Below are 25,446 nucleotides of genomic sequence, written 5' to 3'. Positions count from 1 at the left end.
CACATTTTTACTCTCAATTCTGTGAGTAGAAGGATTGATTTTTTTTAGCATTTATACTATATCAAACCTTATATAGTAAGAGCCTTATAAAATACATACTAAATCTTAAGAACTGTAGGAGGAACAGACAGATTGAAAGTCTGAGAAGTGGTCATTGCTACCTTGACCATGACTACCATGACCCAATGTAGGACTTGGTTTTGTGCTAATAGGAGCTAGACTTATATATGTGAATATATCCACATGCATGTGTTTAAACACAAAACACAAATGCATAAATGTATTTATTCTTTCTCTCTGCACATGGTCTCTCAAAATTTCTCAATGCTACACCCTATTTAAGCTTTATCCTCCTCTTGGTTCCATTCAGAGTGATAATAAACTGGCTGGATACATAAGAGAGTAGTCACACATGAATGAAAGAGTAAGACAAAACAGAGAGGGGTATTGGAGAATGTTTAACCTTTGAAAGAGAGGTACAAACGAGAGTTTGTGGAGTGGTGTTATCAAAGTGAAGACTTAAAGATGTAGTGAAGAACTCTGCATGGAATTCTGAGAGAAGAGTCGTGGAGGAGGGGTACTGGTGGAGGGCCGTGCTCGACATTCTGTGAACAAGGGGAAAGCGTATTCTTTAAGCATATGCTTAGAGAGAGGAGAGAAAGGAAAGAAGGTCACACTAGCAAGATACAAATTGTTGAAGACTCAGGACCTGAATAGACACAAAATCTGCACTAACAGTGTTCAAATGGTGGCTCTGATGCTGGACAGAGAGTAGACTGAAGGGGTCAAGAGTTGAAGCAGTTTCACTCAACAGTTGTAGTCACTGACCCCTAAAAGCTGTCAGATGGACCAGCTTGTCCCATCCAATAGGCCATCCAGTTCTGCTGGTTAGGGATACTCTCGTTAGTAACCCTCTTTTGAAGTATCCATTTAAAATTTTATAGACAGCCTGGTGATTCTAGGATCATAAACCAAATAGCTAGCAACACTTTGCTCAGATTATTCCCTTATCATGATATTCCTCCGTTCTTTGTCTGAAGAAGCCTGAGAATTGAAAACATACGTAGGAATTTCAACAGATTCAGAGTCTGCACGTGTGCTCAACAGGAAGAGGTGATCCCACTTAAATAGAATTATAAGACTGACTCCTTAATTGATTTAATGTTAAAATTCTAACTCATCCACGCTGCCAGCTTCTATCCAAACACATACATCTTCTTTGAGTAGTCCTATGAGATGCCCACTCATTCAAAACCTTGTTATTGAGTGCACATGCTCTTGGTACAGTCTCATTGGAATATTAACACAGATCTTATGTGCTCCTAAATACTGTAAAATCGCTTATTTAATTGATTATCCAGCATTTTATCCAGCAGCCATGGCCAGGAGGTTGGGGTCATCTGGTGACTTGGCTAGGCTGGGCAGTCAGGGGTAGCCTCACTTCTGTGTATAGAAACTGGAGTTGGCTGTCAACTGGACTGTTCTTCCCTGGTGGCATCTCACCCTAAGGCAGCTCTGTACATATCTGGCATGGGACTGCACAAAATGAAGTCTTCTTTTGGCGGGCTTTCTGTTATCACATAAAAAGTGTTCAAGTCAAAAGCTTCTTGCAGGAGGTTGTCTGCTGCCACATGTGTTCACTTTCACCAGGTTCTATTATTAGAAAAAGTCAGAGGGCCTGCCTGGATAAAGGCCTGCCAATAACACTTCAAATGGTGTACTACAAAGGAAGGAAGTGGGGTCTGATATAAAGGGGATCTCCCTGTTGATATTAGAGAGTTAAAGACTACTACTAGGAGCAATGGAGGACGTCTTATCTCACACGAGGGAGTTTGGAATAAATTGTCTAAGAAGATAACATTTTAGCAGAGCCCAGCAGAAAGCTAGAGAGAGAGTGAGAAAGTCAGAATTCCTGGAGAGCGCACTAGTGCCAATGGTTAGGAACTGGAGGTGGCTGGCACAAGGAGGCCTGGTGGGGATGGTGGCTGAGTGGGCCTGAGGAACAACGGAAGGATGGGAGTGACTAGGAACTTACAAAGATAAGGGCTCTGCTTTTCATACTCAGAAGAAAGCCACATGGAGAGTTTGAGGGGAGTAGATTCGTTAACACAGAAAATTATTGTGCAGAGAAGAGCCTGCCGAATGGTGAGGCAGAAAGATAATCTGGACACTACTGCAGCACTCTTATTGGACAGTGAGGTCCAGAGTTGCTGGTGTTCAGGTCGATGTTGAAAGTAGAACAACAGGATTCATAGATAATGCTGCATTTGGAAGGTAAAACCCACATGGCATCAAAACTGACTATCAAGATTTTCAGACTCAATGATCTCTGTGCTTTTGCTGTTTGGTAAGTCATTGTTCCTTAGAGGTAATGAGACCAAAGAAGGAAGAAGCAATGTAAGGACGTGGGTTGGAAGGGGAAAGGCAGTATGATGGGGCTATGAGACAAAGAATGCAGGCAGCCTCTGGAGTCTAGAAAATGAAGAAAAAGAATTCTCAGAGCCCACAGAAAGAGCCCACCAGCTCTACCAGCAACTTGCCTTTAATCCTCCAAGAGTCATTTCATAACAAAGAGAACATATTTCTCTGTTTCATGTTATTAGACTGTAATGATTTGTTACATCAGCATAGGAAACTAAGACACAAACAGCTACTTAATATAAATGCAAAATTCAGGAGAAAGATGCAGGCACATGGACTTGGACTTTATCACAAAATAAAATCACTTAAACCCGGTTGTGATTTCCAGCAGGGTGTGAACTGGGGAAAGACTAGGTGATTTCATACTGTTTCTGACCACCCAATACCCAGAGACCAGAGAGCTGAGAAAAGTAATAAAAACTGAGAAGGAGTACCAGTAAGACATAAAGAGAACTGACAGTTTCAGATCCCAGAAGCCAAGGGAAGACAGTGTATTGAGGCAGAAACCAAGTGTCATTCAGTCGGCATCAGTGATTTAATAGTCACTGTGATCTCAGTGCTGGGATGTTTTGATAGCACTTATAAAATTTGGGGAACAACAGTTGATATTTGAGGATGTACTATCTGTAGAGCATACTTGCCATATTCTTTCAGACTTTGCGATACATGCTCTGATAAAGTGACATGTCCCAACAGCAGTATTTGGAGGCATATATTAGTATCCTTTCATTCATTTTTTTTCTTTGTCAAATATTTCAAGGTTCCTCTTGGCTATGTCCTTGGGATATATTATAAACAAGCATGATTCTCATTGCATGAGAACTTCAAGAAAAGAGGTTTGTTCTTAGGATTAACATCACCTCTTCTACCAAAGTTTTATCCAGTCTTTCCTGTATTTTCTTTCTGGTCTTGATGCATGTGCATAAAATTCCTCACATTTAGTGTCTGCTGGTGATCTGTACCCCCTGCACTGCTATCCAGGTCTTTGTAAACAACACCTTTCAAGGGTCTCCATATGATTTACTGTTAGAACTAAGACATTGCTGCAGAAGAAATAGGGCCCCACTAATAATCGTACTGAAGTATGCGTGAAAAGTAGGAATGCCCAGGGCTAAGTGTGCATTGGTGCATTGTAGCCCACTCCTCAGCTTCTTCCTAATAGCTATTGCATACATACATTTTTCTCCCTGAATAATATTAATATTTTATCTTTTACTTTAGTTGATGACCAATATATCAGAAAGAATGTTATAAAAATTAAAGGTTTCTGCATCTTTTAAAAGTGTTCTTGAAGAGTTCCATTATTTTATCCACTATCCATCATTATAAAGACATACAAAATAATCTCCCATAGACATGAGTCCTTGAAAAATCACTGCTGAGTTTTTCTTTTCCCAATCCTGAGGATTAAACTTGGACTTTTGGTCACTGACACAGGTGTTCTCCCACTGGACAATATATTCAGCCCTCTTTTTACTTTCAAAATTGTACTTTTATTTTTATTGATGCAGATGTGAATACATATTGTATATGTGCCCACAGAGCCCAGACGAGGACATTAGATTTGTGGAGCTCGTTATAGGCAGTTGTGAGCTGCCTTTGGGTTCTGGGAACCAAACCGATCCTCCAGAGAAGCAGTCAGTGCTCTGAACCTCTAAGTCATCTCTCTATGCCCTGCCCTCTGATTTTACTGAGGCAGGGTCTCTCCTTGTCCATGCTAGCCTTGAACTTGCATTGCTCCTCTTTCAACCTCCAAAGTAGCTAGGATTAGGATTACAAACATGCATGAGAGGCCCCAACAGCAGCTATTTCATGGAACTGGAGATTTACTTTCCTTTCCAAGATAACGAAAGCTCAGTAGAGCATTACTCTATCTTCATCAGCAGCCACAGCTAGAGCTACACACAGTGTTCTCTAGTTGCCAATGGAGTCCTGCCTACAACTCCCCCATCAGTGTTTACTGAGCTGCTCATACATGCTGTTATTAAACTGGAAATGCAGCATAGGGTGCCCAGCTTTCTCCCTTCCCTTTTCCGGGCTCTTGAGCATTTCCTGATTCATTAATTTGTGGCCTTGGGAATTTTACTTATAGGAGGCCTTAAATTTTTATAGGAGCAAATCAAGGAGAAAACACAAATGGAATAAAGTACAACAGGCCAGCATACTAGATAGGGCTGTGTAGTGTGCTCATCATGTAAGGATTGGAACCAAGTGAGCCATGAGCTCACTGAGTGAACCAAGAGCCCTGAAGCTTCAGACCCACTACTGTGCTTTTGAAAGTGGAAAAGGAAAAGCACACTTAAAAAAATAATTCCTGTTAAAGGTACATTTCGGATCCTTACTAGCATTAGTAAAAGTACTTGAACAAATAGAGCATATGGGGATATTGTCACAACCAAGAAGTGCTCAAGTGCTGTTTATGTTCCTACAGAAAAAAAAGCAAGTCAAGCACTGGGCTGAACACCAGCAGTCCAGTTAAAGAGAGGGAGAAGGGATTATATGAGCAGGGGCATTGCCAAGATCATGATGAGGAAATCCATAGAGAAAACTGACCTGAGCCTATGGACTCTGGGCAGACAGCTAGGGAGATGGCATGGGACTGACCTAGGGCATCTACATAGGGTGACAGTTTTGTAGCTTGGTCTTTTGTGGGGCTCCTAGCAGTGAGGCCAGGACCTGTCCCTGACACATGAGCTGGCTCTTTGGAACCTATTCCCTATGGTGGAATGCCTTGCTAAGCCTTGATACAAGGGGGAGGAACTTGGACCTGCCCCAACTTGATATACCATGCTTTGTTAATTCCCATGGGAGCCCTTACCCCTTCTGAATGGAAATGGAGAAGGAATGGGAGGGGGGATTAAAAGGGAAGTAGGGGGAAGAAATGGGAGGAGAGGAGGGAGAGGAAACTGTGTTTGGAATGTAAAATAAATAAATAAATGAACAAATAAATAATTTAAATAAATAAAAGCAATATAGCTGTTGTGAAAGTTAAAGAAAAAAGAAGGAAAATTAACCCATCTGTCAGCCATAATCTCAGAGAGATTTAAAAAAGCCTTTGTAGGCTTCCCAACCAAGAGCAGCGCAAGAGAAGTTCCCCAGAAAGGACTCTGATGTCTGGCATATCTGCATCATCAAACACAGAACTTTTTCCTTCCTTAAAAGGTTCTTGGATTAAGAAAGGTGCCAATGGAAGAAAGTGCTTCTCTCATTGAGGATTCAATTCTGACCTTTGAACTTGCAGAAGGAGAGGAGTTGGTAGGGACAAGGAGAGGCTTTCAGGGTAATGGGGTAGGAAGGGATGGAGAGAAATGGGGGGTGAGAAGGCTATCCTTTCAAAGCTTCCATATTTCTATATAGAAATGAATATGAAGCCAGTGGCATGACGTAAAGGAAATCAAAATATCACTGTGAGATCTTGAGTCTCATGACTTTCATTAGGTATGTTGCTACATCAATAATACAGCTATAGACTGGTGGAAGACATTGTTAACTAGAGTCCTCTTTTAGCCAATTTACCAAATATTCTAGTTATTTCATTGTTTTTCAAATATCAGAATGAATATAATTCCATTTCCTATGTAATTAAAATGTATCTTTTTGCTGATGTTCTTTCAGTATTTTTAGCCTGCTGGCTTATTATGGTTGCCATAGTGACATTTGTGAGCAATGATATGTCTTAATACATTTAAGAGCTATCAATGGACTTTGACTAGCACAAGAGGAGAATTCACTGAAACCCAAAATGCTTCAAATGACATTGTAAAAATGGGACAAGGATTGTCCCACAGTATAATACCTCCGAGCACACACTCTGAGTGATAGATCCGGGCTTCAGTGAGCTGTTCATTCTGCTCCAATCTCCAGCACGATGGAAGCTAAACTGCAATAGGTACCTGCAATTTAGTACTAATGTAACTTACCCAAGGCTTCCCATTTCCCCAGGCTTCAGCTAGTTTAGCTGTCAAGTGAAAGTAACGTATAGCACTCCACCTTGTCATCATTTTTTTCCTACCTCTCCCCTGGGTACCCGTGGCTGCACAAAATCAGATGCTGGAGCCTGTCAGAAATACAAAGTTTGAACTCCAGGATAGACCTGACCAGAAAGCAAAACCTGATTTTAACTTCATCTGGTACGAGATGTTTCTCTACCTACCCTCCAGCCAGGACTGGGTTTGGATTAGAGCCCTGTAAGGAGCCGATGCCTGCCATGCTGGGGTTAGGGTCCCTGACACAGCTGCAGAAGGTGATTGCAGCCACCCAGCACACATGAGATGGTTTGCTTTCGGAATTTTCTTTGAGATTACCACTTGACCAAACAGCCTTGCCACCATCATCTGTGAAGCATTAACAGCCAGAAAGTGGTGCTGAGGCCAACTGCCCCATGTCAGTACAGACTCTGTCTTCTTTGAAGATTAAAGTGAGGACACTATGCTCCAAATTCAAATAATTACGAGGCTCCTTTCCTTTCATTTACTTGGGCATTTCACTGTCACTTTTAATAAAAAAAAAAAAGATGTGTTGAGAAATGGGCATATTTTCTCATGATTTTCTGGCAAATTATTTTCTCTATGTTATGAGAAAGTTAAAAAGTTTTAAAACAAAGATGAAGCTAATTTTAGGGAGAAAGGGGGATGTTATGGAACATGGGTCCATATATTTTTTTAAAAAATAGTAATGCCGGAAATTTTATAAAAGGAAAGAATACACATATCACCCTTCTGTTTATATTATAAAGCAAGCAATTTAAAACATTCAATATGTATTTTCAGCAGTTTCCTTCTTTTTGATGTTGCATTACAACCAGAGAATGTTAATGGTTACCAAATTGCTTTCGGCCAAGTTGCTTAACCCTTAAGAAAAAGAATAAAGGGGAAAAAGAAGTGTTGCAGGATGTGATTGCAGCGTATGATGGCTGTGAATCCCCAGCCCTGAGCAGACGGTAACTGAGAACTGCAGTAACGGTGGTGGCACACGCCTTTAATCCCAGCACTCGGGAGGCAGAGGCAGGCGGATCTCTGTGAGTTCGAGACCAGCCTGGTCTACAGAGCTAGTTCCAGGATAGGCTCCAAAACCACAGAGAAACCCTGTCTCAAAAAACCAAAAAAACAAACAAACAAACAAAAGTCACAGGCACCATTCCTCTGCCTTGGGTTTTGTACAATGAATGGCAACGAGCAATCATTTCTACGGCTCCTAGTAGATAGCCCCCGCTTTATTAAGAGAGAAGTGAGGTCACAGATGACATCCTAACTTATCCTTGAGCTTCCTCTGTGTGTTCTAGTCTTTTTTCTTTTAAAATCAGAGTTGGTCATCTCAGCAACCAAGCATTTTGTCTCAAGAAATAGGCTTTTCCCTATGCTATGTAAACAAGCATGGAATATCTATCTGCGTGCACGGAGAAGGGGTGACATGGAGCATGGCTCTCCTCCCTGCCTCTAACATGATCAGCTTTTCCCACCTACACTGAGCTGCTCCTGCTGAGTAATCTGAAGCTTGTGACTCACATTCCTGAGCCTCAGTGGTTCCTTTGCGAAGAGTGGTATCTCAACGCTTAGATGACTCCATAACTAGAGGGAAGTGATGTCATGTATGGTGGATGGTTTGTTTTCTTGCTTCTTTATAGGAAACATATGGCCATGTTTATATATGAGTAGAAAACAATAACACTCTGCTATCAAGTTAGCCGCAGCTAATGGAACCATACATGAGTGGGAATCAAACATCTCTATCCTCGCCAGGATTCTGGTTTGCTGATGTCTGTACACATCCTGTTTTATTTGGATTGAAGGGACATTTTATTATTTTAGGCTTTGATTCCTAATTGGAAGGAAATGGTGTAGCAAGACGTTATTATTTTTGTTTTCACTTCACTCTGTGTTTAATTAAATTACTTTATTAGCAGAGAATAAATTCTATCTGAGTAGACTTTGTATTATGATCGAGTAAAAATTAAAACCTATTCATTTGTTTGACTGTACTATTTGTATCTCTGATTTTTAAGACTTGTGACTGGAAAATTGGAAGAGGCCATTTGGAGATGGGACACAAAGCAACGGAAGGCAGAGCTGGGTTGTCCTCATACCACACACTCCCAACAAGCTTTGCAACTTGGGAACCTTCACATACAAGACTGCCCAATTCTATTTTCATTTATAGGATGTATTATAGTTTTGCTTTTCTTCTTCCTGCAGTGTTTAGGGTAGAGGTAGAACAGAGAGAAATATTAAGGCTGCCAAATTACATGCCTACCTTTGCAGCAATATTCAGTTAGATGAGCCCTAATATAGAGTATAAATGTAAATACGCTGCACATTACTAATTCAAACGATGGCACCATAAGGCAGTAGCCACAGCTGAGAGCAAAGATAGCTGCATTTATTATGAGTACTGTGGACCTTTCGCTGAAAATTAAATGAAGGCACAGCTATGAGAAGGATCCTGCTTTGTTAATCTCACTTTTTAAAAGTCAGATTGCTTATTTTAGAATTTTGTGGAGTGCGTTATGATCATATCCACCCCTCCCACAACTCATCTCAGATCCATGGCGCCTGACTTTGTGTCTTCAGTTTGTCCCCGGCTAGGCTAATGTGTGCTGCATCCTCCCACGGAAGCATGGTCACCTTACCGGGGGCTGTACTCTTACAGAAAACTGATGGTTCCTCTCTCAGCAGCTAACAATTGCCAACCACCCCAAAGCTAGGGGTAGAATTTTGTGCCTCCCTCCCTTATCTGTGCTGGGATTTGATCTGACTTGGGCTTGCACAAGTCTTGTATGCTTGTACGCACTGTCACAACTGCTGTGAGTCCCTGTGTACGGCTGCCCTGCTCTGTCCGGAAGACACTGTTTCCTTGAAGTCGCCCACCACCTCTGCTCTTACAGGTTTCCTACCCCTTCTTTGGCAATTACCCCTAAGATTTGGGAGGCTGAGGTGTGGTATATTATTCAGTTTAGGACTGAGGATTCTGGAATCTTCTGTCTTCTGCTCCTGGCCTGTTGTTGCTCTCTGTGTTAATCACTATCTAGTACAAATAGAAGCTTCTATGATGAGGACCGAAAGAGGCATCAATCTATAGGTATAGCAATAAGTCATTAGAAGTCAGTCTAATACTGTGCTAGTTTAACAGTATAATAGTATAAGTTTCTTCCCTACGAGCTATGACTTGTCTAGTCATAGGTTCTTGGCCTGATAATGGCGTGGAGCATGGTTTCATCTTCTGGAGAGGGACATAAATCCAATCATAAAGTGGCTGGTTATTCTCAGGACAGTGGGCCACTACTGCACCTGTGGGCATTCTTGTTAGAGCAACTATTATTTATCTCACAAGGTACATAGTTGGGTAAGATTGATGGTTACTTTCCTTCTCCTGCAGAGAACATAACACATTCTAGTAAGAAGTGCCTTAAGCAAAGTGTTCAAAAACTATTGTTGCTATAAAAATAATTGTTCAATTTTATTGCATTCACTCTGTTACATTTTTTGTAACTTTCCAGTTAATTCTTAGGTGTGACAAATCCCAGGACGGGAAACTGTACATCTTAGAACCATCAGGAAATACACAGACTAGATATTGATCAGGGAAGAACAATATTGTTTTGACAAGAATATGTGAGGAGATGAATTATTTGATAGCATAGAAGCAATAGATGGGAATCAAACACTTATCCCTTTTATATTTTATTTAGGTCAATGTTTCCAACTACAGTCTGGTGATGGAGTCTGACTCAGGAACCTTCTTACCCATGGGGCTGGAGTTCACCGGCAGTGACAAGGCCAGGGCTATCATGAAGGAGGTCATGAGCCTGCTGCAGCCCCTCAACATCACCGACGTCTTTAGTGATGGAGAAGGAACAGATATTAACTTCTGGATCCAAGCTGGAGTGCCTGGTAAGACCAAAAGTGAAGATGATGTTGCTTTACACTGTCACCAACTTAAAATAAAATCTCTGTTTCAATGTCACAGTGGTTACTGGCAGATATGCATGGAAATCCTCTGTCTTTGCCACTAAGGTAGACTAGGAGTATTTTCACAATTGGGATAATGTTGCATTTGCTTCCCCATCTGCAGTGAACGATTGCAGAATTCAGCCTATGAATCTGCTGTTTATTTTGATTTGTTCTTAAGGATAGATTTTGTGTTTTCACAACCAAACTTTGAGAACTAAAGTAGAAAGCAATCACTGCTTCCAACTCCCTTCTGTCTTAGCCCCTACTAGGGAACCTTCACTTACTCTAATGAAGCTATACCCACACACTGTGGTATCTGAACTTTTACAATGAGAGATTCATTCTTTGAGGATGGAATGCTTCTTTATAACTGTGTTGGTCCTTGATCCTTCTGATAAGAGTTTGGAGATAGGGCTGACAAAATGGCTCAGTAGAAAAAGGCAGCTGCCGTCAAGATGAGTTTGATTCCCAGGACCCAGGTGGTAAAGGAGAGAACCAGCTCTCATAGCTTATCCTCTGACTTTGACAGGAACACTGTGGCACATGCATCTCTCTCTCTCTCTCTCTCTCTCTCTCTCTCTCTCTCTCTCTCTCTCTCTCTCTCTCTGTGTGTGTCTCTCTGTCTCTGTCTCTGTCTCTCTGTGTCTCTCTGTCTCTCTGTCTCTCTCTCTGTCTCTCTCTCTCTCTCTCTCTCTCTCTCTCTCTCACACACACACACACACACACACACACACATATACAATAAGCTGACTTACCCCGATTGGTAATTTGTGGTGTAAATCTTCTGTGCTAAGCCAAGGACAGGAATGAAATTATGAAATGCAAATACACCTGGGAGTTATAGGAACAGTGATAGGAACAGATTTCAAGAGCATAAATTTGTGCTGATCCACAAATCTGCCCAAGATCAGCCATGCAAAGAGTTATTGGTATTGTTTCTGAGCCAACATTGTGCCTCCAATACCATTACATCCGTACCCAGAAGGATATCCGTGGATCCACCTGCAAATTGTTCTGCATTTGTGTTATGTAAGTGGGGAACCTGGCCTGGGAGCTAGTTAGCATTACTGTTTCCAGAACTCTTGTGTGTTATACGTACAAAAACCGGCTCTCCAGGTCCACCTCTGCCACCATGCTTCCTGCTTACAAAACAGATCTCACCAACAGCTACAAGATTTACATTTTAAAGAAAGCCTGTTCTTGAGGTATTGTGGGTTTTTAAGGCATATATTAGGTTTGGAAATTTACACTAATATCCATAACTAAAAATTATAAGTCTTTCCTTTATTATAAAGGAAAATTCAAATTCAGTACATTTGCCCTATGTGTGTTTTAACAAAGGCTTGAAATTCTTGGAAATCCATATTTCCATTTAGATTGGTGTACAATGCTTTGATATATCCAAAACATTATACATACGGTCTGTGGATATCAAAGATAGGGACAAATGCTTATGCTTCAAGTGGTACAGGATCATTTGATCAAATTTTATATTCTCTCAGCAAGTCTTTAATTGAGAACCACCAAGTCAGCTGCTGTGAGGAAAAGGCTAGTGGGTCAGAGTAAGTTAGACTGGATAAGGACCAGGAGTGGCCAAAGGGACAGAAGGAAGCAACTCTACAGCAGAATTGAGGGGAAAATCCTTATACCGACTGTTCTACCACCTTGTTTTTCTGTCTGACCACAAGAGCCCTTCACTTACTCCTACACATGTCTAGTATCCACCTATGGATCTGCATGAAATGAACAGGAATATTGATTACCATCATATAAGGCAATGAGGTACCATCCCTCTTGGCCTCAGCAAAGGCAGGTTTAATTTTCCATCTAGTAGGATGAAATGAGAAATCTGTGCCTGTTTTGGTTGTAGAGTCAGTAAGCTACACTTGTGGCTCCCACCATTCGTGAAGCCCCCAGTCAAGTTTCTTTTAAAATACTGCCTTTAATCTGAGAGCATCCTTTAGACGTTGGCATGGTTACCCTTATTTTAAAGATGGGGAAATTGGCTCGGAGAGATTACATGACTTGAGAAGTAACTGAGATCAGGCCATTTTGATGTCTGGGCTGCTGGCCTTTTCCCCACAGCAGGCAGTAACACAGAGGCGTCTGGGCAGTGTCTAAAGTGTTTGTTCTATTCAGTTTTTGCTTATGCAAAGGATTTCAGTTTATTACTGCCTGGAATAATTCACCTCTGGGAGAAAGGAGTTTGTTATTGTAAATAACTGCATATTTCTCCTCACATTCCTTGCTCTCCTCCTCTTGCCTCCAGGTCAGCAGGTTTTCTATAGAGTCGGCATTTCATTTTGGAGGACTGCGAACGTTTGCCTATATTTTTTGCTGTTTTCTTACAATATTGTGAGGTGGAAGCAAAGGGTTGATATACCTATCCCTTGATACCATAGAAGTTTTCTTTAAAACAAATATTGTTACATCTGTGTGTGTGTGTGTTTGCATGTGTGTGTGTGTTTGCATGTGTGTGTGTGTGTTTGCGTGTGTGTGTTTGCATGTGTGTTTGCGTGTGTGTATGTTTGCATGTGTGGGCGTATATGTGTGCGTGTATACCAAGGCACACATCAGAAGACAACTTGCTGGGAATGGTTTTCTCCATCCACCTTGTGGGAACCAGAGACTGAACTCAGGCCATCAGACTTGGTAGCAGGTGCCTTTATTCATGGAATCATCTTGCCAGCCCTATGTTATCTTTCGTTGTTTCAAATTTGGGTTATTCCTGGACTGCCCACCCTGTAACACTTGGGATATTGAATCATTCTAGAACTTCTGAAAAAGACAACAAGCATAATTGACCTGAAGGAAAATTAAAGTATATGTTTTATGTGTGGTCTGTATTTTATATGCAGTGGCACCTCATACCCATCTGCCCTAAGAACAAGAGACAACAAACTATTTAAACAATGCTTGCATTAATCCATATCAAAGCTCTATTTCTTCTTTTTCTCTCATTTCTTCTACTGATCAAATAAACACTAAGGATCCCTTATTGCATTAAATATCCATAATCTGTAGTGACTGCTTGGTGGCTGGGCCTCAGTTTTTCTTGAATGTTTCATGTATGCTTAATAGATAAAAATACTTATTGAAAGCATAGGTTGAATTCATGATTTTTACTAATCATTGAAGACAAGTAGTTCAGCTTATGAAAATGTCATCTTTGGAAGAGGAGAAAGTCCTGCTGAGCAAGATGAATCTGTAATGAATTACAATCCAACAGGACAATGAATTAACAACAGAAATATAACACTTTGGGGAGAAAGAGATTTAATACAAAGTGTTTGGGGTGTACTTTTCTTCTAAAGCTCTTCCCTTGAGATCTCAGACCCCTACTATCCCTGCGCCTCCACCGACACCCCTGCTCTTCCCTGCCCTTCAGCACAGTCTGTGTTCACAAATCCTTCCTCAGCTCACAGCACTTTGTGGCTCTCTGGTTTTCTGTGGCACTTTGGTATTCACCCACAGCTTGGTGCCTTAGCCGCAAATGCAGCCTTGTTTGGTGTTATTAGGAGCTTGGGTGCATTCGGCCTCCTATGGTCACGAATCATTTCTTCTTCAACTTTAAGGTCAAGTCTATTTTTTTTAAACATCTTCAACAACTTTTAGTTTAATTTGGGAAAATATTTGAATTCTTGCCATTATGACATGAGAGAAGAAACTAAAATACTGAAAATAATTATTTTCTTGGAAAATCTTTGCTCTCTTATATTAAGATATGGAGAAAATAAAAGATGTTGAGAAAACAGTCCCCAAAAGTTTAAAATATTAGAAGAAAATAGATGCATTAGCCTGAAACAAGTAGACCGATTTCTCATACATGGAAAGAAACTGGGAGATGTTGTAAACACGCCTTCTAGTACCCAGTGCAGATGTTTATAAACACGCCTTCTAGTACACAGTGCAGATGTTTATAAACATGGTTGCTAGTACACAGTGCAGATGTTGTAAACACGCCTTCTAGTACACAGTGCAGATGTTGTAAACACGCCTTCTAGTACACAGTGCAGATGTTGTAAACACGCCTTCTAGTACACAGTGCAGATGTTTATAAACACGCCTTCTAGTACACAGTGCAGATGTTTATAAACACGCCTTCTAGTACACAGTGCAGATGTTTATAAACATGGTTGCTAGTACACAGTGCAGATGTTGTAAACACGCCTTCTAGTACACAGTGCAGATGTTGTAAACACGCCTTCTAGTACACAGTGCAGATGTTGTGCACACGCCTTCTAGTACACAGTGCAGATGTTTATAAACACGCCTTCTAGTACACAGTGCAGATGTTTATAAACACGCCTTCTAGTACACAGTGCAGATGTTGTAAACACGCCTTCTAGTACACAGTGCAGATGTTGTAAACACGCCTTCTAGTACACAGTGCAGATGTTATAAACATGGTTGCTAGTACACAGTGCAGATGTTTATAAACACGCCTTCTAGTACCCAGTGCAGATGTTTATAAACACGCCTTCTAGTACACAGTGCAGATGTTGTAAACACGCCTTCTAGTACCCAGTGCAGATGTTGTAAACAAGCCTTCTAGTACACAGTGCAGATGTTGTAAACACGCCTTCTAGTACACAGTGCAGATGTTGTAAACACGCCTTCTAGTACACAGTGCAGATGTTATAAACACGCCTTCTAGTACACAGTGCAGATGTTATAAACACACCTTCTAGTACACAGTGCAGATGTTTATAAACACGCCTTCTAGTACACAGTGCAGATGTTTATAAACACGCCTTCTAGTACACAGTGCAGATGTTTATAAACATGGTTGCTAGTACACAGTGCAGATGTTGTAAACACGCCTTCTAGTACACAGTGCAGATGTTTATAAACACGCCTTCTAGTACACAGTGCAGATGTTTATAAACACGCCTTCTAGTACACAGTGCAGATGTTTATAAACACGCCTTCTAGTACACAGTGCAGATGTTTATAAACACGCCTTCTAGTACACAGTGCAGATGTTTATAAACATGGTTGCTAGTACACAGTGCAGATGTTTATAAACACGCCTTCTAGTACACAGTGCAGATGTTGTAAACACGCCTTCTACTACACAGTGCAGATGTTGTAAACACATCTTCTAGTACACAGTGCAGATGTTGTACACACGCCTTCTAGTACACAGTGCAGATGTTGTAAACACGCCTTCTAGTACACAGTGCAGATGTTGTAAACACGCCTTCTAGTACACAGTGCAGATGTTATAAACACGCCTTCTAGTACACAGTGCAGATGTTTATAAACATGGTTGCTAGTACACAGTGCAGATGTTGTAAACACGCCTTCCAGTACACAGTGCAGATGTTGTAAACACGCCTTCTAGTACACAGTGCAGATGTTATAAACACGCCTTCTAGTACCCAGTGCAGATGTTTATAAACACGCCTTCTAGTACACAGTGCAGATGTTTATAAACACGCCTTCTAGTACACAGTGCAGATGTTTATAAACACGCCTTCTAGTACACAGTGCAGATGTTTATAAACACGCCTTCTAGTACACAGTGCAGATGTTTATAAACATGGTTGCTAGTACACAGTGCAGATGTTTATAAACACGCCTTCTAGTACACAGTGCAGATGTTGTAAACACGCCTTCTAGTACACAGTGCAGATGTTGTAAACACGCCTTCTAGTACACAGTGCAGATGTTGTAAACACGCCTTCTAGTACACAGTGCAGATGTTATAAACACGCCTTCTAGTACACAGTGCAGATGTTTATAAACATGGTTGCTAGTACACAGTGCAGATGTTGTAAACACGCCTTCTAGTACACAGTGCAGATGTTGTAAACACGCCTTCTAGTACACAGTGCAGATGTTGTAAACACGCCTTCTAGTACACAGTGCAGATGTTGTAAACACGCCTTCTAGTACACAGTGCAGATGTTGTAAACACGCCTTCTAGTACACAGTGCAGATGTTTATAAACACGCCTTCTAGTACACAGTGCAGATGTTGTAAACACGCCTTCTAGTACACAGTGCAGATGTTGTAAACACGCCTTCCAGTACACAGTGCAGATGTTGTAAACACGCCTTCTAGTACACAGTGCAGATGTTGTAAACACGCCTTCTAGTACCCAGTGCAGATGTTTATAAACATGGTTGCTAGTACACAGTGCAGATGTTGTAAACACGCCTTCTAGTACACAGTGCAGATGTTGTAAACACGCCTTCTAGTACCCAGTGCAGATGTTTATAAACATGGTTGCTAGTACACAGTGCAGATGTTGTAAACACGCCTTCTAGTACACAGTGCAGATGTTGTAAACACGCCTTCTAGTACACAGTGCAGATGTTGTAAACACGCCTTCTAGTACACAGTGCAGATGTTGTAAACACGCCTTCTAGTACACAGTGCAGATGTTGTAAACACGCCTTCTAGTACACAGTGCAGATGTTATAAACACGCCTTCTAGTACACAGTGCAGATGTTTATAAACATGGTTGCTAGTACACAGTGCAGATGTTGTAAACACGCCTTCTAGTACACAGTGCAGATGTTGTAAACACGCCTTCTAGTACACAGTGCAGATGTTGTAAACACGCCTTCTAGTACACAGTGCAGATGTTTATAAACACGCCTTCTAGTACACAGTGCAGATGTTGTAAACACGCCTTCTAGTACACAGTGCAGATGTTGTAAACACGCCTTCCAGTACACAGTGCAGATGTTGTAAACACGCCTTCTAGTACACAGTGCAGATGTTGTAAACACGCCTTCTAGTACCCAGTGCAGATGTTTATAAACATGGTTGCTATTACACAGTGCAGATGTTGTAAACACGCCTTCTAGTACACAGTGCAGATGTCGTAAACACGCCTTCTAGTACACAGTGCAGATGTTGTACACACGCCTTCTAGTACACAGTGCAGATGTTGTAAACACGCCTTCTAGTACCCAGTGCAGATGTTTATAAACATGGTTGCTAGTACACAGTGCAGATGTTTATAAACACGCCTTCTAGTACACAGTGCAGATGTTGTAAACACGCCTTCTAGTACACAGTGCAGATGTTGTAAACACGCCTTCCAGTACACAGTGCAGATGTTGTAAACACGCCTTCTAGTACACAGTGCAGATGTTGTAAACACGCCTTCTAGTACACAGTGCAGATGTTTATAAACATGGTTGCTAGTACACAGTGCAGATGTTGTAAACACGCCTTCTAGTACACAGTGCAGATGTTGTAAACACGCCTTCTAGTACACAGTGCAGATGTTGTAAACACGCCTTCTAGTACACAGTGCAGATGTTTATAAACACGCCTTTTAGTACACAGTGCAGATGTTGTAAACACGCCTTCTAGTACACAGTGCAGATGTTGTAAACACGCCTTCTAGTACACAGTGCAGATGTTTATAAACACGCCTTCTAGTACACAGTGCAGATGTTTATAAACACGCCTTCTAGTACACAGTGCAGATGTTTATAAACATGGTTGCTAGTACACAGTGCAGATGTTGTAAACACGCCTTCTAGTACACAATGCAGATGTTATAATCATGCCTTTTAGTACACAGTGAACATGTCTATAAACATGCCTTCTAGTACACAGTGAACATTTTTATAATCATCCCTTCTAGTACACAGTGTGGCCTATGAGAATGAGGCTCCTCTTGTTCCATCTCTCCCATTAAACTTCTTCTGCTACAGGATTTAAGACACAACTTTTTCTAATGAGTTTCCTTATTGTACAGTGTTCTGGAAAAAATTACAGGTCTTATGTGTGTGTTCTACTTCACAGCCTCTAACTATATGGGTGAAAGATATGGTTTCCTTTCTGAAGTTTGCTCGTTTGTTCCTCGGCATCCTGCCTGGTCATCTCCTGTGTGGCATAGGGGGTCAGAGACAAAGATACACTGTCTAGTAAGTGATCCTTGGTTAGCACATCTGTAAAGTGTAGACAGTGACCTAAGAGTGTTTCTCCCCCTCTGAACCCTCCCTTACAGACTGGCATCACAGCCCCAAACTCAACACAGTCCAGACCGTGCCAACACAGTTCAAGCTCTGTTCACTATAAATTGTTCCTAGTTCCTAAAGCCTCTTCCTCAGCTCCCCCTCTCACCGTTGAGTTTGCTTCAACAGAACTCACTCATTCCCCGGCTACCTTCAACCAAGCTCAGCTGCTTTCTGAGCTCCCCTCCCCCTAATCAGCTGACTCCATTGTAAACTTTCTAACTTGAAAATCTACCTAACAATCAAGATGTTTTTATCTGGAAAATAAAGCAGAAGATCCAAGTCAGAAGGGCAGTTACCAAGAAACCTAGAGTAAGTGCTTACAGGGAGCTTTTGCCTTTACTTGTTTTTTTTTCCCCCACCTTTGCAGCATTGGGATGAAACACAGGGACTTGCACAAGTCAAACCAAACGCTTTGAGCTCCTTCCCCAGCCCAATGAAGTGCTCAATTTAGTTTTCCAGCCACACCAAGTATCTTAGTCCTTCACATGTTCCACCCCACCCTCCTTGGCATGTTGTGGTCATTCAGAGCAGCATATTTTCCACATTGTCCGGTCATGGAAGAGAGAATCTCTATAATTTATATCGCTGTTTTTCAGTGAGGAACTGCAATTACCTGGTGCGAGTGAGGAGGAAACATGGAACATGCAACAAACCTGCTAAGGAGTTTATTAGAGGGGCGTGTACAGGCCTGCGGAAGTCATTGTGCAGAGAGAGAGAGGAAGATGGCGAGTCCAGCTTTTAAAAGCAGCCTAGCGCATGTGCACAGGGGGTTGGCATGGCTACTTCATACACAGATGATGGGGCTCACGCATGCATGCAAGGGCTTAGCTGAGTCATACATGGATGATGTAATCCATGCCTCATGTGGGTCATGCGGGGCCCTTTAACATCCCAGGGAGCCATTAGGCACTGCTACCTGAGGGCTTGTCTGCACAACCATGGCCCCTAGACCCAGAAGTATCAGCCTTTTTTATGGTTGAAATCATTACATCCTTTTTTTTATTATAAAAATTTGGGGAGTTTGGGGTCTTCAATGGGTGGGAACGGGGCATTGTAAGGCCTCTCACTGCTTCCTGGTGATTTTTTGGACATCAGAGAGTTGAGATGCTTGACCACATCCTGGGGTGACTGATTATTTTTGTGTTTTTCCTGGGCTCTGTGGAACTGGCTTGTTGGCAGCTTAGACCTCACAAGATGCTAGAAAGGCAGAAAATTATGTCTGGGAAAAAATTTAGACACCGGTGATTAAGGGAGGATAGTCCCAAGATAGAAAATAGAGGGGCTTTTGCGGAGGGGGCAGGTGGAAGAGGGAATTTCCCCAGGGTTCCCAAGACCAGGAATGATAAGGGAAGAATTAAATGATACTTATTCTGGGCAAGTCTGATCCATTTAAATAGGTCCAGTTGGCTCACCGGAGCTTATGATTAAAAAAATTAAAAATGGTAAAAAATAAAATTTACAATATAAAATAGAAATAAAAATATTGTACAACAGTAGGGTTATAAGCATAAGTTTAGTTGGTGGCTACCTTTGACCTCTTTAGCTTGGGTGAGTCAGAACTGTTGCATTACCATTCATTGACTACTGTTTTGTATGTTGATTTGTTCAGCACCCACTTCAATACTTCAAGTTGCTCATTGAGTTCAGAATAAATGATCTTCTTATATTCTTCTCCTTTAGAGCAGATTTGCTCCAAGTCCATCAGAAACCTCCTTGTGCCCAGCCCCATGGTCCCCAAGCCTCCCAGCATGATTGCAGATTATGTGAAGAGGGGCTTTCTATGCTGCAGGGATGGTTCAGTTTGTCACATACTGACTTATGAAGCATCTTTCAGTATTGCCTGGAATGGTTATTTAAAACTAAAATGCAAACACTCACTTCGAATTTAGTGTGCTTTGTATTTTCTCTTCTTAACTAGACTTGGGGAAGGGTTAAGAGAGTTCTTTGTTCTTTATGTGCCCACAGTGCACGATATTACCTGGAGCACAAAAGTTTAATGATTAGATGTATTGATCTGAAAATGAACCAAACACAAGAAAAGTTATATAACATTAAAAGGTGGGCATTTTGTTCAAGGTGCCAATAAGAAACACATGTGACCCATGTCCTTGGATAGAACACAGGGAAATGCTGCAAGGGGGAGCTGGACCTTGATGATAGGAGCTATAGAGCATTAGAGTAGACAGAAGTAAAAAAGGGCACTCCTGGTGCATCCCTGCAGGGAGCAGTCAGGAGAAAGGCTTCTCTGGGCAGTTCATCCAGGAAGTTGTAGGCAGTGAGAGCAATTGAATGTGTCCTGGCAGATGAACAAAGGCCATGTTTCAGGTCAAAAACTCTTACGGATGATGCCAAAAGGACAGAAGTCTTCAGCAGGAGACCGCTTGGTGAAAAGTGTTATGAATCCAGGGAGCTCATGCTCAATAGAAGGGACAGTGTGAGAACTATGTAGTGAAATGGGAGCTTGAGGGAGAATAATGGGTTAGAAACACTTGCTTTTAGTGTTATAGGATTGTTCTAGTTTGTGCATCAGAATGACCCATGAACACTATGCTGTCTGTTTCTCTAGCTGTCATCTTCCATGCCTTCAAATAACATAGCCTGGGAAGGCTTTGCTTCCTTAGATGCCCTTCTAATGGTCTCAAGATTGACTCTTATGGGATGTCCTTCCTATACATTCAACTCTCAATTTGTTGTACATTATATTTGACATAACAGTGGCCATGACATTCACAACAGTGAACTTATGTACCAGTAAACTCACTATAAGGTAACAATATTGTAAGTCACAAGTGCATAATTCACTAACCTTCTTATCAAACATCATGTTCCTATAACATACAACCCTACTGCATGGGTCACTTCCCCTATGACCATGTGGTTAAACGGAACTGTGACTTCCTAATGCTTGGATTCAGCATCTCAAGATGGTATATAGTGGTCATTGCTGAGGAAAATATCAAACTTCAAAGTATAGTTTCTTTGAAATGCATATCACTTTCTTACCATGGAAAAGTTGAAAATTCATTAAGTTAATTTCTCATAAGCTTAAGACCTATGTAATCACTGCATTCAAATAGATGTACTATGTATGAATTACGGAGAATACAAAAGTAAGAAATGGCCTTTTCTCTCTAGGACCTGAAAACTGAAGACCAACTGAATTGTGGTTTACATAATCAGAAAAATAAGAAAAATGTCTTCATCATGAAACACTAAATAAAGCTACATTTAAGTTTATTTTAAAAAAAAGTATAAAATTATCTGAAAGCCAATGGATTCGGTTTCTCGCCTTATATTACAGTGAGGAATGTAAATTTGGTTTGACTTTTTATTGTATCCTATGATTGTAAATAATGATATTCTTTATAAGAAAAATGCCATTGCAGGGCTGGAGATATAGCTAAGTGCTAGAGGCTAGTTTGCTTGATAGTGCATAACCCTGAGTTCAGTCTACACCACTGTCAATATGTTACCATGAAAACATCGCACAAATATGGAAGCAGAAAAACAGCACAATATATCCCATGTATCTATAACTCATCTTGGAGACAGTTTTACTTATGGGTGTCCTTAGTTCATTCCATCCATAACTAAACCTCTACAGCAGCTTGTTTTTAAACAAATCTATAACATAGCATCACTTCATTGCAAATAATTTATATCTCTCAGAAATAAAGACTCATATATAGAACAATAGCAGCTATACCATTTTCCATCTAAAATATTTTAGAACGATTTCTTGCTATCATATTCAGTTATATAGCTAGTTTCCAGACTTTTCTAATTAAATTCACTTCAGTTGAAATTAAAAGAATAAAAACTATATTCTGGCTTGAACCAAGATTTCAAAAGGTCTAAACAGTAAAACTGACTGATATGCCTGTGAGATCTTATAATTCTTAGATTTTTTTACCTTTATCTGATCTTTTTTTTCACTTATTCATTTCAGAAGCCCAGAGATTTTTTTCCTGATTCCAATGCCATGACATTATTGACTGCTCCTCTATTCTTATTTCTTGCAAAATGGTCATTGAATCATGTGCCTTGTTCTAATTTGAGTCTAATTCTAGATGGTGAGATAGATGCATGAGGTGCTTCTGCTTTCTCACATTAAAAGGAACAGAAGGAAAGAGAAGATGAGCAAGGAAGTCAAGACCAAGAGGGGTGCACCCACCCACGGAGACAGTGGGGCTGATCTATTGGGAGCTCACTAAGGCCAGCTGGACTGTGACTGAAAAAGTAGGGGATAAAACTGGACTCTCTGAATATGGCGGACAATGAGGGCTGCTGAGAAGCCAAGGACATTGGCACTGGGTTTTGATCCTACTTCATGTTCTGGCTTTGTGGTAGCCTAGCCAGTTTGGATGTTCACCCTCCTAGACCAGGATGGAGGGGGAGGACTTTGGACTTTCCACAGGGCAGGGAACCCTGACTGCTCTTCAGACTTGAGAGGGAGGGGGAGAGGCGTGGGGGGAGAGGGAGAGGAATGGGGGGAAGGGGAGAGGAGTTGGGGGGGAGGAGTGGGAGGCTGGGAGGAGGCAGAAATTTTTTTTCTCAATAAAAAGAAAAAGGAACATCTGATACCCTCTCTCTCCCTCTTCCCAGTATCTCTATACAGATATATGATACTCTCAGATAGATAGATAGATGATAGATAGATAGATAGATAGATAGATAGATAGATAGATAGATAGATAGATGATATTGATAGATGGATAGATAGATAGATAGATAGATAGATAGATAGATAGATAGATAGATAGATGATAGATAGATGATAGATAGATAGATAGATAGATAGATAGATAGATAGATAGATAGATGATAGATAGATAAAAGATAGATCCTCATTTACATTTTCTCTCAAAAATACTTATATCCCATATACATTTTATTAGAGCATAATCTAAATATTGTATTTTAGTTCTATCATTCCTTGTTAATTATTTGACATACTTCTATAAAAATGGCCTTTTCCTTTGGTAACCCTGAGATACTGTTTATAAGAAAGAATGGATTTGTCATTCATTCTTTCCTTTATTTACATATTTTAATACCCGTCAGTTTATTCCCTAGTGTCTTCCAATGATGATAAACTTACTCATTTTGTATCATTAATAACTGGTGAGTTTCAAGACATTTGCTATGTTTCATTCTGTTGTGACAGTAAAACTAACAGAATGTCACTTTACTGATGCCTGGAACTGTCCCATATTTGAACAGTAGAAGCCTCTTTGCCTCCTGAGAGCTTTGAGCATGAGCCTCACAATTACTAGGAACATTCCAGCTCCATAATTTTACAGTTATCCCAGGCTATCATGTGCATTTCTTGAACCAGATCTGGTATCAACCATTTCTTCAATAAGTCCCACTACTTTTACAAGGTCATGTTATTTCGGGCCCAGACTGAGTTTTGTGTGTATTGTTGCTACCAAGAATGGCTGTTGTCTCTAAGTCTTTTAAGACTTGTCTCTAAGCCAGACAATGAATCTTTTTTTTTCTCAAAAGAGAAATTCTATTAGTAATACATCTTTCAATTTAAGTTCAAGACTACAAGGCCATACTTAATCTTGCTGCTTTTACATCTGGATTTCCTTTGTCTCTTTCCCAAATCATCATGTTCAATCAAACACCATAATCACTGCTTTGTCCCAAATTCACACATGAGATCTCAGAAAAATAATAACAAAGACAGCAGCATAATAAATATGGAAAACTGTTAACAGAGGTTTCTGTTCCACCTGGTCCTGCAGCTGTTCAGTCCTAACAAAGCACACAGAGGTCTACTTATAAACTGATTGGCCTAGTAGCTCAGGCTTCTTATTAACTCTTACAACTTATATTAGCCCATAATTCTTGTCTGTGTTAGCCATGTGGCTTGGTATCTTTTCTGTGAGGCACCTTGCTTTTTCTGTGTCTGGGTGACAGTTGCAGACTGAGCTTTCCTCTTCCCAGAAATCTCCTGTCTCATTGCCCTACCTCTACTTCCTGCCTGGCTACTGGATAATCAGCATTTTATTAAACAAGTACAAAAAAACAAATCTTTACAGGGTAAAACCATTGTCCCACAGCAGAAAACAATTCGGGTCCCTTTGTTCTTTGGTATAGTTCATCCAGCGGTGTAAAAACATCCTGTTAACTTGTGGTGTCTATATATTTTGAATACTGGTTTTGGTTTTGTATCTGGAATTGCTGATTTCTTGAGTTAAGATGGTTTATTTATTTATTTATTTATGGCATTGGAAAGAGATTACATATATGAGTCAATATGAAGTTTACAATGACTTTGGATCTAGAGTCAGCTGGATCTTCACAATACTATTTCCTTGCTCCAACCATTTCATCATCATGTCATTTATTTAAAAGAGAGAGAGGGGGGAGGGAGGGAGGGAGGAAGGGAGGGAGGGAGGAAGGGAGGGAGGAAAAGAGTCAGATATTATGCTCGATGTTTTACATACGTCATTTCATAGAATTTCACGAGATCATTCTGAAATATAGAGTATTATTCTTTTTTTTTTTTTGATTTTTTGAGTCAGGGTTTCTCCGTAGCTTTTTGGTTCCTGTCCTGGAACTAGCTCTTGTAGACCAGGCTGGCCTCGAACTCACAGAGATCCGCCCTGCCTCTGCCTCCCGAGTGCTGGGATTAAAGGCATGTGCCACCACCGCCCGACTAAAGTATTATTCTTTAACCAATTTTCAGATCAAGTCACTGGGGCTCAGAGAGTTTCCTTTGTGCAAATCTAAAAAGGTAGTAAGCAGAGAAGTCAGATTTAACATGTAAGATCAATTTACTCCAATACCACACATAAAATTTAATTTCTATCCTTAAAGATTTAATGCAGGACTTAGACCAGAAGGGAAAAGTACACTACAGGCATTCACACATGTGTTCGTGCACACTTGGAGTTATGGAGAGAGGCCAAACTACACTTGGTTTAGAAAATTGCCAGGGGATTCTGAAATGCTGTAAGAATGGGGATGAGTGGCTCCTCTGTAGATGAATGCAATGGTCAACTTTTCATCCACTGTTGAAATCCCTCTCCTGCTCCCGTCTCCTCTTAGCACCATAGGTGTAAAATTAGAGGGGTTT

General features: G+C 40.8%; 1 protein-coding gene across 4 annotated transcripts in view; it reads left to right on the top strand.

The window, feature by feature from the left end:
- The window catches only part of Cpq (carboxypeptidase Q), a 361,963-nt gene that overhangs the window by 283,869 nt on the left and 52,648 nt on the right, over nt 1-25,446 (top strand). For all 4 annotated transcript variants that reach the window (XM_075961232.1, XM_075961233.1, XM_075961234.1 and 1 more), the window contains one exon: nt 10,106-10,307. In XM_075961232.1, coding sequence (XP_075817347.1) covers nt 10,106-10,307 — 202 coding nt within the window. The remainder of the gene's footprint in view (nt 1-10,105; nt 10,308-25,446) is intronic.

The sequence above is a fragment of the Microtus pennsylvanicus genome, chromosome 2, assembly GCF_037038515.1.
Source record: "Microtus pennsylvanicus isolate mMicPen1 chromosome 2, mMicPen1.hap1, whole genome shotgun sequence".
Lineage (NCBI taxonomy): Eukaryota > Metazoa > Chordata > Mammalia > Rodentia > Cricetidae > Microtus > Microtus pennsylvanicus.
Note: the sequence above shows the minus strand (reverse complement) of the source record. Positions and strands in the feature narration are given on the sequence as shown.